This window comes from Chrysemys picta, chromosome 4 (genome assembly GCF_011386835.1).
Source record: "Chrysemys picta bellii isolate R12L10 chromosome 4, ASM1138683v2, whole genome shotgun sequence".
Taxonomy (NCBI): domain Eukaryota; kingdom Metazoa; phylum Chordata; order Testudines; family Emydidae; genus Chrysemys; species Chrysemys picta.
In genome coordinates this window covers 80,633,031-80,648,457 of record NC_088794.1, presented here as the reverse complement: position 1 = coordinate 80,648,457, position 15,427 = coordinate 80,633,031, and the positions used below count along the sequence as shown (strand labels likewise).

At 40.7% G+C, this 15,427-nt stretch overlaps 1 protein-coding gene across 9 annotated transcripts in view; it reads right to left on the bottom strand.

The window, feature by feature from the left end:
• EXT2 (exostosin glycosyltransferase 2) overlaps positions 1-15,427 on the bottom strand; it is a 103,259-nt gene that overhangs the window by 35,588 nt on the left and 52,244 nt on the right. For all 9 annotated transcript variants that reach the window (XM_008179788.4, XM_024100469.3, XM_008179792.4 and 6 more), the window contains one exon: positions 7,470-7,659. In XM_008179788.4, coding sequence (XP_008178010.2) covers positions 7,470-7,659 — 190 coding nt within the window. The remainder of the gene's footprint in view (positions 1-7,469; positions 7,660-15,427) is intronic.

Sequence of the window (15,427 nt, the reverse complement as noted above, 5' to 3'; positions counted from 1 at the left end):
ACAGCCATACTGGGTCATGCTGATGGTCCATCTAGCCAAGGACCCTGTCTTCTGACAGTAGCCAGTACCAGGTGCTTCAGAAGGAATTAACAGAACAGGGCAATTATCAAGTGATCCATCCCCTTTCCTCCTCTCCCAGCTTCTGGCAATCAGAGTCTATGGACACCCAGAGCATGGTGTTGCATCCCTGACCATCTTGGCTAATAGCCATTAATGGACTTATCCTCTATGGACTTATCTAATTATTTTTTGAGCCAAGTTATACTTTGGACTTCACAGCATCCCCTGGCAATGAGTTTCATAGGTTGACTGTGCATTGTGTAAAGAACTATTTCCTTTTCCTTGTTTTAAACCTGTCTATTAATTTCATTGGGTAACCACACCTGGTTGGTGTGTTATGTGAAATAGTAAACACTTCTTTATTTGCTTTGTCCACACCATTCATGATTTTAAAAACCACTATCATACCCTCCCTTAGTCACCTCTTTTCCATGCTGAAAAGTCCCAGAGTTTTTAATCTCTCCTCCTATAGAAGCTGTTCTAACAGGCGGGAATACAAAGGGGAGAATACACACAAATGAGGAAATTAGTTAAACAGAAATTAAAAGGTACAGTAACAAAAGTGAAATCCCTGAAAGCTGCATGGAAACTTTTTAAAGACACCATAATAGAGGCTCGACTTAAATATATGCCCCAAATTAAAAAACACAGTAAGAGAACCAAAAAAGTGCCACCATGGCTAACCAAGAGAAGCAGTGAGAGACAAAAAGGCATCCTTTAAAAAGTGGAAGTTAAATCTTAGTGAGGAAAATAGAAAGGATCATAAACTCTGGCAAATGAAATATAAAAATATAATTAGGAAGGCCAAAAAAGAATTGGAAGAACAGCTAGCCAAAGACTCAAAAAGTATTAGCAAAAAAGAAATTTCAAGTACATCAGAAGCAGGAAGCCTGCTAAATAACCAGTGGGCCACTGGATGATCGAGATGCTAAATGAGCACTCAAGGACGATGAGGCCATTGTGGAGAAACTAAATGAATTCTTTGCATCAGCCTTCACAGCTGAGGATGTGAGGGAAATTCCCAAACCTGAGCCATTCTTTTTAGGTGACAAATTTGAGGAACTGTCCCAGACTGAGCTGACAATAGAGGAGATTTTGGAACTAACTGATAAATTAAACAGTAATAAGTCACCAGGACCAGATGGTATCCACCCAAGACTTCCGAAGGAACTCAAATGTGAAATTGCAAATCTACTAACTGTAGTTTGTAACCTATCATTTAAATCAGCTTCTGTATGACTGGAGGATAGCTAATATGACACCGACTTTTAAAAGAGGCTCCAGAGGTGATCCTGGCAATTACAGGCTGGTAAGCCTGACTTCAGTACCGGGCAAACTGGTTGAAACTATAGAAAGAACCAAATTGTCAGACACATAGATGAACATAATTTGTTGGGGAAGAGTCAACATCGTTTTTGTAACAGGAAATCATGCCTCACCAATCTACTGGAATTCTTTGAGGGGGGTCAACAAGCATGTGGACAAGGGGGATCCAGTGAATATAGTGTATTTAGATTTTCAGAAAGCCTTTGACATGGTCCCTCACCAAAGGCTCTTATCCTATAACAGTTTACTTTGCGTAAGAGGGAAGGTCCTCTCATGAATTGGTAACTGGTTCAAAGATAGGAAACAAAGGGTAGCAATAAATGGTCAGTTTTCAGAATGGAGAGGGGTAAATAGTGTTGTCCCTCAGGGGTCTGTACTGGAACCAGTCCTATTTAACATATTCATAAATAATCTGGAAAAAGGGATAAACAGCAAGGTGGCAAAATTTGCAGATGATTCAAAACTACTCAAGATAGTTAAGTCCCAAGCAGACTGCGAAGAGTTACAAAAGGATCTCTGAAAACCGGGTGAGACTGGGCAACAAAATGGCAGATGAAATTCAATGTTGATAAATGCAAAGTAATGCACATTGGAAAACATAATCCCAACTATACATATAAAATGATGGGGTCTAAATTAGCTGTTACCATTCAAGAAAGATCTTGGAGTGATTGTGGATAGTTCTCTGAAAACATCCATTCAATGTGCAGCAGTAGTCAAAAAAGCTAACAGAATATTGAGAATCATTAAGAAAGGAATAGATAATAAAAAATATATTGCCTTTATATAAATCCATGGTACACCCACATCTTGAATACTGCGTGGAATTCTGGTCGCCCCATCTCAAAACAGATATATTGGAATTGGAAAAGGTTCAGAAAAGGGAAACAAAAATCATTAGGGGTATGGAAAGGCTTCCATATTAGGAGAGATTAATAAGACTGGAACTTTTCAGCTTGGAAAAGAGACGACTAAGGGGGGATATGATAGAGGTCTATAAAATCATTACTGGTGTGGACAAAGTGAATAAGGAAGTGTTATTTACTCCTTCTCATAACACGAGAACTAGGGGTCACCAAATGAAAGTAATAAGCAGCAAGTTTAAAACAAAACAAGGAAGTATTTTTTCCACACAACACAGTCAACCTGTGGAACTCCTTGCCAGAGGATTTGTGAAGGCCAAGACTATAACAGGGTTCAAAAAAGAACTAGATAAATTCATGGATGATAGGTCCATCAATGGCTATTAGCCAGGATGGGCAGGGATGGTGTCCCTAGCCTCTGTTTGCCAGAAGCTGGGAATGAGCAACAGTGGATGAATCACTTGATGATTATTTGTTCTGTTCATTCCCTCTGGGGCATCTGGCATTGGCCACTGTCAGAAGACAGGATTCCGGGGTAAATGAATCTTTGGTCTGACCCAGTATGGCCATTCTTATGTTACAAATCTTTATTCATTTTTGTTGCTCTTCTCTGTACCTTTTTCCATTCTAATATATCTTTTGAGATGGGGCGACCAGAACTGCATGCAGTATTCAAGATTCGGGCATACCATGTATTTATATATATTTTCTGTCTTATTATATATCCCTTTCCTAATGGTTCCCAACATCGTTAGCTTTTTTGACTGCTTCTGCACATTGAGCGGATGTTTTCAGAGAACTATCCACAATGACTCCAAGATCTCTTTCTTGAGTGGTAACAGCTAATTTAGACTCCCTCATTTTGTATGTATAATTGGGATTATGTTTTTCAATGCGCATTACTTTGCATTTATCAACACTGAATTTCATCTGCCATTTTGATCCCCAATCACTCAGTTTTGAGAGATCCCTTTGCAACTCTTCAGTCTGCTTTGCACTTAACTATCTTGAGTAGTTTTGTATCATCTGCAAATTTTGCCACATTACTGTTTACCCCTTTTTCAAATCATTTATGAATATGCTGAACCGCACTTGTCCCAGTAAAAATCTTTGGGGGACACCACTACTCACCTCTCTCCATTCTGAAAACTGACCATTTATTCCTACTCTTTGATTCCTGTTTTAACCAGGAGAGGACCTTCCCTCTTATCCCATGACTGCTTACTTTGCTTAAGAGGGACCTCGTCAAAGGCCTTCTGAAAGTCCATACACACAATCTACACTGGATCACCATTGTCCACATATCTGTTGACCCCCTCAAAGAATTCTAATAGATTGGGGAGACATAATTTTCCGTTACAAAAGCTGTGTTTACTTTTCCGAAACAAATTGTGTTCATTGTAGGTGTCTGATAATTCTGTTCTTCACTATAGTTTCAACCAATTTGCCTGATACTCAAGTTAGGTTTACCAGCCTGTAATTCTCAGGATTGCCTCAGGAGCCTTTTTAAAAATTGATGTCACATTAGCTATCCTCCAGTCATCTGGTAGAGAAGCTAATTTAAATGATAGGCTACATACCATACTTGTTGGTGCTGCAATTTCAAGTCTGAGTTCCTTCAAAACTCTTGGGTGAATGTGATCTGGTCCTGGAGACTTATTACTATTTAATTTATCAGTTAGTTCCAAAATCTCCTCTAGTGACATCTCAATCTGGGACAGTTCCTCAGAAGCATCATCAGTTGCAGTTTCACTATAACATTCTAACTAAACCAATCAAAGAGTTTGGGTCCCCCATATCTGAGACGCCATCTGTCCCTATATCACATGGCAGCAATTAAGATCAGCTTCAAATTCTTATATCAGGGGCCAAAAAGCAGGACATTCTTGGTAGAGGCCCTTTGACTGGAATTCACTTTCAACCCTGGGTCTGACAGAGTCTGTAGTTGTTGACTTTTAGGATCCATTGCAAAGTTTATCTTTCTACTTAGGCTATTAATAATTTGGGGCCTGACTGGGGAGTATTCTAGTCTTTTGGGGATGGGGAGTTTTTAGTAAACATTATGGCATCTTCAATTTTGAAAATGTATTTTTATTCTGTATTGTTAGAGAACTAGAGAACTCTGGTTCGGCTTCTATAAAGTCACATTTCATCCATTAACAGCATCTACAGGGATTTTAAAATTTGCATTTAATTTGACCCTTTTCTTTCCTAGATAGAGAAGAGAGAGTTCATTTTGCTTCTTTTTGACTGCTTAGTTATGTGATGTTCTGTGCAAATATAAAACCCTTGATTATACAACCCAGTCTCAAAGTGAGTGATCATTTTAAGCAGGAAAAGCATTTGGTATAGTTTTAAATTTATAAAATTACTCTGGAGCAGACATGGGAAAATAAAGAACAGTTAAGTGACATGCTTATGTAGCACCACACTAGCCTTACCTCTGGAGACCTGGGTTCAAATCTGAATTTACTGCAAGTCATCACAAGGGAAAATTACTTTGATTTTTTCATCCCAGCCACCATTTATGCATATCGAAAAACCCACTGGCTCTGACAGCAGAAGCCCTGATTTGCCTTTGCACAGCTGACCCAGAAATGTGTCCCCTATATGGCAATGACCAGGAAATCCTGCATTTGATGCACTAGTACGTTAACTGTCCCAGCTTTACAATAACCAATTAAAAAAGAATAGCCATAAACGTGCTGATACTACCGTAGGGTAATAAACTAGACCTTATCAGTGACAGTGGTGCACATTACAAACTTCAAACTCATTCCTTGCCCTAATCCATCAGAAACTTCCTGGATTTAATAGGCTATAAATGGCAGAAGCTTTGAAGTCCAAGGATTAGAATCGCTAATAGAGAAACGGAACGAGTGACTAAGTGCAGCCAAGGCCTGCTACCCCACTGAAGAGCCAGGTGGAACTCACTGCATGGATCTGTATTAAAACAAATTAAATTAATTTACTCAAACTGCCCTCTCCTCAGCTGCAGTCCAGGAGATTACATGGGTTATCAAAATGTTAAAAATAAATGGACAAAGGGGGAGGGGGGGGAGATAAGAGCCACATGAGGAAATATAATTTATTAAAACACATATTTACTACCATGAAAGACCAGTTTGAACCTAACAGCCCAATAACCGAAGCTCTCAAATGGGACCTATGATCATTAGGTTCATAGGCAAATGCATTCTTTTTGGAGATGATTTATGATTTAATAATATCTGAGGAAACATAAGGAAGACAGAAAATTAATATGCCTATAAAAAGAATTTACACCACTAATATTATTAAAAATGATTATTAATATGAGATTGTTCAGATCAGTAGTTTGTTTCAATTCTCCCTTACCGGAAAGAATATATGGAAACAACCCATTTGGGGCAGAAATCAATATTTTTTTGTTATATTCATGCTGTGTGCAGTGTTTACTCTACTGGAGTAATAGCTCAACTACGTTATGAATTTGTTTTCAATAAAAACTTCAGAGTACACAAAAACAACACCTTCCATTTATATGCAACACTTTTAATCTCAAATGATTACCAACCACGATTAAATGCAAGAATCACTTCATTTGTCAGTGATGGGCAACCACATCTAGTGGGTTTTACACAGCAATACTAAACAACCGTTTGAGACAAGAAATGAATACTGTGTCCAATTTAAACTGGAATAAGAATATAAAGAGGCAGAATGCAATGTACCAAAATTGGAAATGGGTCAGGACAATGAGGTTAATAGCCTGACTCCTGCAAAAGTGCCATGGAATCTTAAATGAGTGCAAGTGATCAGGAACTCAGTTTAACATTGTATCTAACATACATAAATGGCCAGTTTGACGCTCAGGTTGTCAGTACATTCTTATATAGGAATATTACAAACCCAAAGAGTTGTCTCGAAGATTCACTTTATTGGCTACTGGGGACAGAAGAGACATTATTAATAATTCACAGGGTTCTACAGCCATAGATTTTAATATTTTAGAACAGTTATTCTAGTTAGAGGAAGCACTCTTACCCAAAGAGCATCTCCTTCATATTTTAGGGAGGATGCTAAGGAGAGGTAAGCTTATTTTTCTTAAATTAAAGGTCACTCAGACATTGTGGGTTGGAAAGTTTCATTTGCACGCTAACATCAGAGAGTTCACATTCAGGTTAGGAAAGACTGAAAAAAGGAAACAGATCAGAGGAAATTCAATGGGGGAAGAGAGAAGAAAACAAGTAGAGTGAAAAATACAGAGAGCTTGCAAGATAAAGAAAGGGGAGGAAGAGAAAAATTCTAAATAGACACTGTACATAGGGCACCTACTTGTCGTGTTCTGATTTTTGGAGCAGGTGGCTCTTTACCTCCAATACAGAGCAAACACTTTTCTTTGGTATGTTTTTGAAACCAAAGCTGCCTTGAAAATAATATGGATTTAAATGACATGAAAAAAGGTTCATGAGCATCAAATAATTTTATAAACCCATGAACTCAAAATAAGACTGCGAGGTTCAAAAGTCCTCAAATTCCATGAGGTCTGTTCATCACTGATATAAATAGAATCATCTGTGTTTTAAACATAAATATTTAAATAAAAAGACCATTCACCTCACTTATCAGGACAGTCTCAGAGTTTTTATATGATAACCCAATGTCCCAGAAACTTCTTTCTGGACCCACAGAATGTCTCAGGTTTTATTTCATCAATCAAAATGTTCATTTATTTTATAACCACAAAATGTCCAAACTGTATTCTTGCATCAAGCCAAATTTGTTCTGTGTTTACAGAGAACAAACAGTTTAGTGGAACAAGAGTTCACTGTGCTTAATAGTGTCTGTAGAGAAAAATCAAATGAGTGTAGACAAATTAAGGCGCCACCCCCCTCAAAGCAAACGTTAATGATGTTTGTTCAGTATGTTATGGGCTTTTTTGGAAAAAATCATCCATTGAGAAATTTGCATGGCTTGCTGTTGAATCAGCAGCTGGCAAAGGCAACACCAGCACAGATCCTTTTAAAAGTTTAATTTGGCCTTTTGTATTTTGCAACTTTTTAAAAAGTGTCATGAAAACGTACCAAGTTTTTTTTTATTTGAAAAGTATTACAAAATAGTTTAAAATAGTTATGTTTAAAAGTACATAAAAAGAGAGGTTGCATTGCACTAGATGTACAGTAGGTGTTCTGCCACTACTCTAACATGTACCACCTCCCTCCAACATGCACACCTTACCTTCTGGTGGATTCTTATTCTGATTATTCCAGACGACTAACAGCTTGGATAGACTGGGCACCTTGGATACCTCAGTGATGACTCGGAAGAGGCTTTCCACCCTGTCATATGTCAGGACTATAGCAGTGAAGCCTTGAGACTGTGGTGGGATTAATGGAAGGAAGAGTGGGTTGCTCACACTGCTCCATTTCTGTAAAAGCAGAGAGGATGTTCGATCAGATCAGGGTCAATTAAAACTATAAAAGGGGAATGTAGGCAGTCAGAATGTAAGTACCAGAGCTGGAATTTAGTTAAGGTAGATCTCTTTGGTCAACACCCTTTCAAAAAGTCTGATTTTCTTTTTCGTAATTCACAGTTCCGTAAAACCTTCATGCCAACCCCATTTCCTAATGTCAATTTCTGTCATTGCCTGACAATGACTTTGTATCTAGTGATGGGCTTCAGAAAAAGTGGAGTAGAAGGGATGGAATGACTTGTGGGGAAAGGGAACTAGGAGACATTTTAAACCAAGCTAGCATGGCATGATTCTCATTTGCTACTCTCTGCTTGAAAGTATTTTACTTTTCATAGTCAGTCGTTGGCCAACAAGCAGAGAGCCAGCTCTGAGCCACCATTTTAGAGTGGAAATAGAATAAAAAACAGCAAATGCACAATCTTGACACAAAATGGGCACACAAATAAAAAAGACAAATGCTGACATTGTAATAAAGAGGGATAAAATATTAACTTCAACAAGACTAAGTTTATTCTGTGTGAAAAAAAAGTTATTACACCGTTAAATAGAAAACCCTATAAGAGAGATCAATTTCAGAGAGTTATTTACTCCATCTGAATTTTAACTAGGGGGTCCCTTTTAAGACTTTAAAGCTCTTATTTCAATGCACTGCCAGCATAAGGAAGCCAGCTCAGTTGGCAAGAGACAAGACAGACAACTCTGTTCTCACTGAGTGTGCCAACTCTGTTTGGAGCCGAAGATGTGGGGGAAGGCAGCTGCAAAGGAACCATTAGATGGGAATGAAATTGCAGGCATTTTGACTCTCAACTTTTACATTCCAGGTCGCTATTCAGATGCTGACATCCAGGCTAGGACAGAGAAGCAGAGGAGAAAACAAGACTTATTTGGAGGTGGGGGAAGAAAGGGTTTGGGAGTTGGGAAAGGAGAAGCTGACGCAGTTTTGCAGGGAAGCCTTTGAATCTCAGCCAACAAAGAACTAGGAATACTTCTAATAGTCTAGAAACACTGCCCAATAACTGCCAACACTTACAGTATTGCAGGAAAGAAACCCCAATTAAATACATACAGTAACTCCTCACTTAACGTTGTGGGTATGTTCTGAAAAATGCGACTAAGTGAAACGATATTAAGCAAATCCAATTTCCCCATAAGAATGTACTTGGGGGTGGGGGTTGGGGGGGCTTAGGTTCCAGGGGAAAATTTTTCACCAGACAAAAGACTACATTATTATTATTTTTTATATACACACACATATACATACATACACACACACACAGAGTCTAAGTTTTGAACAAACAATTTAATACTGTGCACAGCGATGATGATTGTGAAGCTTGGTTGAGGTGGTGGAGTCAGAGGGTGGAAGAGGGTGGGATATTTCCCAGGGAATGCCTACTGCTAAATGATGAACTAGCTTTTGGCTGAGCCCTCAAGGGTTCAACCATTATTGTTACTGTAGCCTAACACCTCTACAAGGCAGCACGAATGGAGGGAATGCCTTGTTAAGTAGATCATCAAGTTGAGACAGCAACTGCTCCCAGGAAGTTCCCTCCATCCTGAGCCCTGTCCTGTCATTCCCCCCACCACAGAGATGGGGTAAATGGGGTGCAGGAACAGGGGGAAGGGGGACACCCTAACATTAGCCCCCGTCTTCCCTCCCCCCCGCACACCAAGCAGGAGGCTCCCGGGAGCAGCTCCAAGGCAGAGGGCAGGATCAGCACATGGCAATGGGGGGAGGGACAGATGAACTGCTGGGCAATTGATAGCCTGCTGGGCGGCTGCCACCCAGGGAACTTACGGGAGTGGGGAGCTGACGGGGGGCTGCCGGTCTACCCTGGTTCCAAGCCCCCACCAGCTAGCTCCAACGGGCTGCTCTTCCTGCAAGCCGTGGACAAAGCAGACGGCTGTCAACGACGTTATAAGGGAGCATTGCACAACTTTAAACAAGCATGTTCCCTAATTGATCAGCAACGTAACAACGAAACAACGTTAACCGGAATGACTTTAAGTGAAAAGTTGCTGTACTATAATTCTGCTAGTATTGGGAGGAAAATAAACTTTACATATCCAAAGTTATTTGCTGGGAGAAGGTATGGAGCCTCACCATTTCCTTAAAGGGTCTTTGGGTTCTTTTTCCTCACACTTCAAAGATGGCTGCCTTATCCACCTTTACCTAATGCCACTTACACTACTAAAATAGTCTGCATGTCTACTGGTCTGTCTTGGTGACACTAGCAGTTGACATGTGCAGGAACAGCTCTCAGATTTCAGATGCTCACATTTTCTGAAATGCCAGTTTTTAGGCTTATTTTCTTTAATGTTTATTGGGACCTGAAGAGCAGGGGTAGAACTCTCTTTGATTATGGAGCAGTCCCAAGAATTTCTAGGGTGAATCACAATCTAAAACTTGAATAGAGCACAGTCTACCTCATTAGACCTTTAATGAGCAACTTCAAAAACTGCATTTTTTCTCTCAAAGATCCTGAATATCAAGTTTTCCCCAATTTCCCACCTCCTCCAAATGATCCTTTTAATGGTGAGAATCTTTTTTGTGCATCCTTCACAAGGCTGCTTGTATTAATACTTGCAGCAGGGGTTTTGCTGCATATTCAATACAGTGCCAAGAAAATCCTACATTTCTGCCCAGCAAAAAGAAATAACTGGTGAAGTAATCTTACAGACAATAGCCTTTTTATTATTTAATGATGACCCCCACCATCCAAATTAAGAGCTCCCATATGAAGTTTCCTCTATTGTGCAAGTTCCTTTCTGGCTGCAGTATATCTTAATAGAATGTGTTAGCACCCAGCACAATGGGGCCCTGGTCCTTGACTTCAGGCTCTTAGGCACTATGGTAATAGAAATAGTATATACCAGGGGTCGGCAACGTTCGGCACGCGGCTCACCAGGGTAAGCACCCTGGCGGGCCAGGCCAGTTTATTTACCTGCTGACGCGGCAGGTTCGGCCGATCGCAGCCCCCACTGGCCGCGGTTCACCGTCCCGGGCCAATGGGGGCGGCAGGAAGCCGCGGCCAGCACATCCCTCGGCCCGCGCCACTTCCCGCCGCCCCCATTGGAGCGGGACGGCGAACCGCGGCGAGTGGGGGCCACGATCGGCCGAACCTGCCACGTCAGCAAGTAAATAAATTGGCCCTGCCCGCTAGGGTGCTTGCCCTGGCGAGCCGCGTGCCTAACGTTGCCGACCCCTGGTATATAATATAATTTGCAAGGATTACTCTGTTCATCATCATCTTCTGACACTACTTCCCCCCCCCCCTTTTTTTTTTTTTAAAGAACATCCAAAACTGTGCTAGGTATTTCACAAATTATATATAGACAACCCCTGCCAAAAGAGCATTAACATAAGCAACAATCAAGGGTTTTAAACATGACATGATGTCAATTCCAACTGATCCTACTCTCTGTCCAAAGTACAAAACTTCCTCACTACAACATCTTCTTAGGGAAAGAAAGGTAACCTCTCAGAAGAAGTATGTTTATTTCATCTTATGCCCCCGGTAAGTGGTGTCCAAGTAAAGGAAAAGCTTGTACTCTGTTCCTTAGAACCTAATGGGGAAAGAAAACCAAGGCCCCTTGTTTGAGAGAAACATTTCAAAAGGGCATTTAGGCATCTCTGAAGTGCCATTAAGAGCCAACCCCCTGCTGCCTGCCTGAAGTGTGTGTCTACAGTCTGAGACCTCTTGACCCCACTTTCTGCAGGAAATTAGGCAAATTCAGACCTCCATAATTTACTTGAGTCTTCCAGACTTCTGCTGGGGAAAGGCAAACAATGCAGGCAATTAACTCAACAGAAACCTAATTAAATCTCTGTTATGGCAGCAGGGCATGAAATGCATCATGGCATCAAGATGACTACTCCCAACCACTGGCAGCTGGAGAAGTCAACATGGTGAGGAAACATTTGTTTTAGTCCCATCATTATTAACGCTCATGATGGGTACCCATCTGAACTTTCACTGTCAGAAAGAAGAGCAAGAGGTAGTGGTGGAGAGATCATTTATCACTTTCCATGACAATGTGTTGACACTCAACTATGGATACAGCAATCCTTTCCCCTCTTCATCCCTCCCATGCTAATATTAATTACAGGAGCCATGGTAATTAACCCAAGATTGACAGTTTGTTTATTGTGAATCACTTTTATGGGCAAGCAGTATCAGGTTGCAAATGGCAGCTTCCTAACAGCGATCTCACATCACTCTGTCTCTGTTGTTTGGCAAACCTCTCCACAGACAACATGGAAAGCCCAAGGACTGGAACCCACAATGTGAGACACAGCTGGGGAGACTGGCCTGAAGTTGGTGAGGTGTGAGAATTCTTTAAAGGGATGGGTCTGTGAGAAGAGATTCAAGGTGTGTTGTGAGCAAGACACGAGAAGTCATTCTTCCGCTCTACTCTGCTCTGGTTAGGCCTCAGCTGGAGTATTGTGTCCAGTTCTGGGCACCACATTTTAAAAAAGATGTGGAGAAATTGGAAAGGGTCCAGAGAAGAGCAACAAGAATGATTAAAGGTCTTGAGAACATGACCTATGAAGGAAGGCTGAAAGAATTGGGTTTGTTTAGTTTGGAAAAGAGAAGACTGAGAGGGGACATGATAGCAGTTTTCAGGTATTTAAAAGGGTGTCATAAGGAGGAGGGAGAAAACTTGTTCATCTTAGCCTCTAAGGATAGAACCAGAAGCAATGGGTTTAAACTGCAGCAAGGGAGGTCTAGGTTGGACATTAGGAAAAAGTTCCTAACTGTCAGGGTGGTTAAACACTGGAATAAATTGCCTAGGGAGGTTGTGGAATCTCCATCTCTGGAGATATTTAAGAATAGGTTAGATAAATGTCTATCAGGGATGGTCTAGACGGTATTTGGTCCTGCCATGCGGGCAGGGGACTGGACTCGATGACCTCTCGAGGTCCCTTCCAGTCCTAGAATCTATGAATCTATGAAAGGTATTGCAGCTGGCTTGTGCGTGATTGCTACAAGCAAAAAAAAAAAGTTTCCATTTGCTAGTAAGGCATTTCCCCCTTGTTACAGGAACACACCGGAACATTATTCTGCTCCTTCCTTATTGAATGAAACATGATTTTATTTTAAGAGCAGTTAAAGCAATGGGGGCAATGGGACAAGGGGAAACCCCGCCATTAGAGATATCTAAGGCCTTGGCTACACTTACCGGCAAGTTCGACGGCTGGAAATCGAACTTCTGGGTTCGACTTATCGCGTCTAGTCTGGACGCGATAAGTCGAACCCGGAAGTGCTCGCCGTCGACTGCGGTACTCCAGCTCGCCGAGAGGAGTACCGCGGAGTCGACGGGGGAGCCTGCCTGCCGAGTGTGGACCAAGGTAAGTTTGAACTAATTCGAAATAAGGTACTTCGAACTTCAGCTACGTTATTCACGTAGCTGAAGTTGCGTACCTTAGTTCGAATTAGGGGGGGTAGTGTAGACCAAGCCTAAGACTGCACTTGATACTAATCTTTCATGTGCAATGGAGCAAAGGTGTGTTAGGTATGACAAAATCAATCTTGCTAGGATCCAGGAGTGGGATATTTGACACCTGAGAAATCACATCCAACCCCAATTATCCTATAACTGGCTAATCACTGTAAGCATTATAACATCTGTATAGCACCAATAACATGCTACACACAGCTAATGCAATGCCTCTACCCCAAAAAGCTTACATTCGAAGTATAAACAAAGGAAGGAGAAATTAAAGGCAATATGCAAGCAGTGAAGCTAAACACACATTTTATGAGTTCCGTGATTTTTTAAAAAAAATTGTTTATGTTTGTTAAGTAATATTACTTTGTCATGTGGCAAAGGGACAATGGGAAGAGGTGCATATTAAGGAAAGACTTGAAGGGAGAGAAGGTGGAGGCATGAAAGACGGGGCCTCGGAGTGGGCTCTAAAAACTTGAGGCTGTGTGGAAGAAGGCCCATATCCTAGCAGAAGGGTTAACAATTCCAAGATACCATTTAGTAGGAAAAACTGGCAACAATATAGCACATAGATTCCCTTGCTCTCATGAACAAGAACTGTGGCTTTTTCCTCCCTATATATTTTATTTTCAACAACCATCAGACTTAATACTTGTTATTAACCACACTTTTTAGTAAAACCATATTCAATTTGAACAAGGACAACCCACTGTCATTAAAAAGCCAAGAGGCAAGGACTGAGGAGTATGAGGTGCTGAATGGTACAGTAACTAAACAGTTCTTCCATGTACCAAGCAAAGCAGAGATGTACTTATCTGCTACCTCTGCATAGAGGGGCTTTTTGGTTGGATTGTTTTAAATATCAATCTTAACCTCAATGTGGTTTCAATTATGAATTAGAAGACCAAAAAAGCCTTGATTTATTCTGTTTTGTTCCAATTATGCATGATGTGTTTCCTCGGAATACTTTGAGAAAGTATTTCATCATGCTTCCCATCCTCAAGTGGTCAAAGGGCAAAACCAGAGGAGTTAACCCTCTCCACTTCTCCAGAGTCAAAGTGATTACATTGTGGATTCAAAGGATTCAAAAACAGGATTTTTAGCTCATAACTTCAAATATAAAATGATGCAGTACCTTTTTAAAGTCTAGCTAAATCTACTTTACTCTCTCTGACCTCCTACAGTTGTGAATTCTATAGTATGACTATATTCTGTGATTTGCGGTGTTGTTGTAGCTGTGTTGGTCCAGGATATTAGAGAGACAAGGTGCGTGAGGTAATATCTGTTATTGGACCAACTTCTGTTGGTGAAAGAAACAAGCTTTCAAGCTACTAGGAGTGCTTCTTCAGGTCTGTGTAGCTTGAAGTTTGTCTCTTTCACCAACAGAAGTTGATCCAATAAAATATGTTATCTCACTCATCGCCGCTCTCTGCATTCTGTGAAGTATTTATTTTAGTTTTAATTTTTTTCCTTCTTTCCATTAATTTCAATAATGTGCCAATGGAGTGGATTTGAGAAAGGGGGACGGTGAGCGCTGTTTACAACAGAGTGCATATTTACAAATGTCATCGTGACTGGGATCTTTAGGATCTCTCCATCTATCAAGGTATTCATGTGCTATTGGTGCTCATCACCATAGCATCTGAACACTGCTAAATGGGGGTCCAGGAATGGGATTAATGTTTTCTTTAAAATAAAACTCTACAGTGTAGTCTCCTGACAACGCAGACAGTGCAACATACTCTAAATTGGGAAAACAAAACTTGAAATCAATTGTACGGCTGCAAGGCCTCACCCCTAGGGACAGAAAAGGTTGAGTGCATTATGAATGTGAAGCTTGGGATAAAAGGAAGCTGACTAAATTCTACTACTATATATTTTTATTGAGCCATTAATGAAGACCAAGCCTCCTACTTTTTAGGCCACAAGGCGAGCAAGAGACCAGCTGGTGAAATAAGAAGGGTTATTATAGGGGAAGGGGCAGATAATAAAGTCATTTCAGAATAAGATGGCAGGCAAAAATCCTACAGTTTCTTCAGGCCAGCCTACGTAAAACAACTGCCATGAGAATAAGAAACACAACCCCTACATATACATTTGTATATGTACTACTCTCTTCAGGCTCTCCCAGACTAAAAAAAGCAAAAAGCTCTCTAAAAAAACCTAATAGTATTAGTCACAGACAGATTGCGTGTGGACTTAAAATTACAACTGACATTAAAGTGAAACATCTGAACCTCCACTGCATGCCAAGAACCAAGTCCAGGAGTCT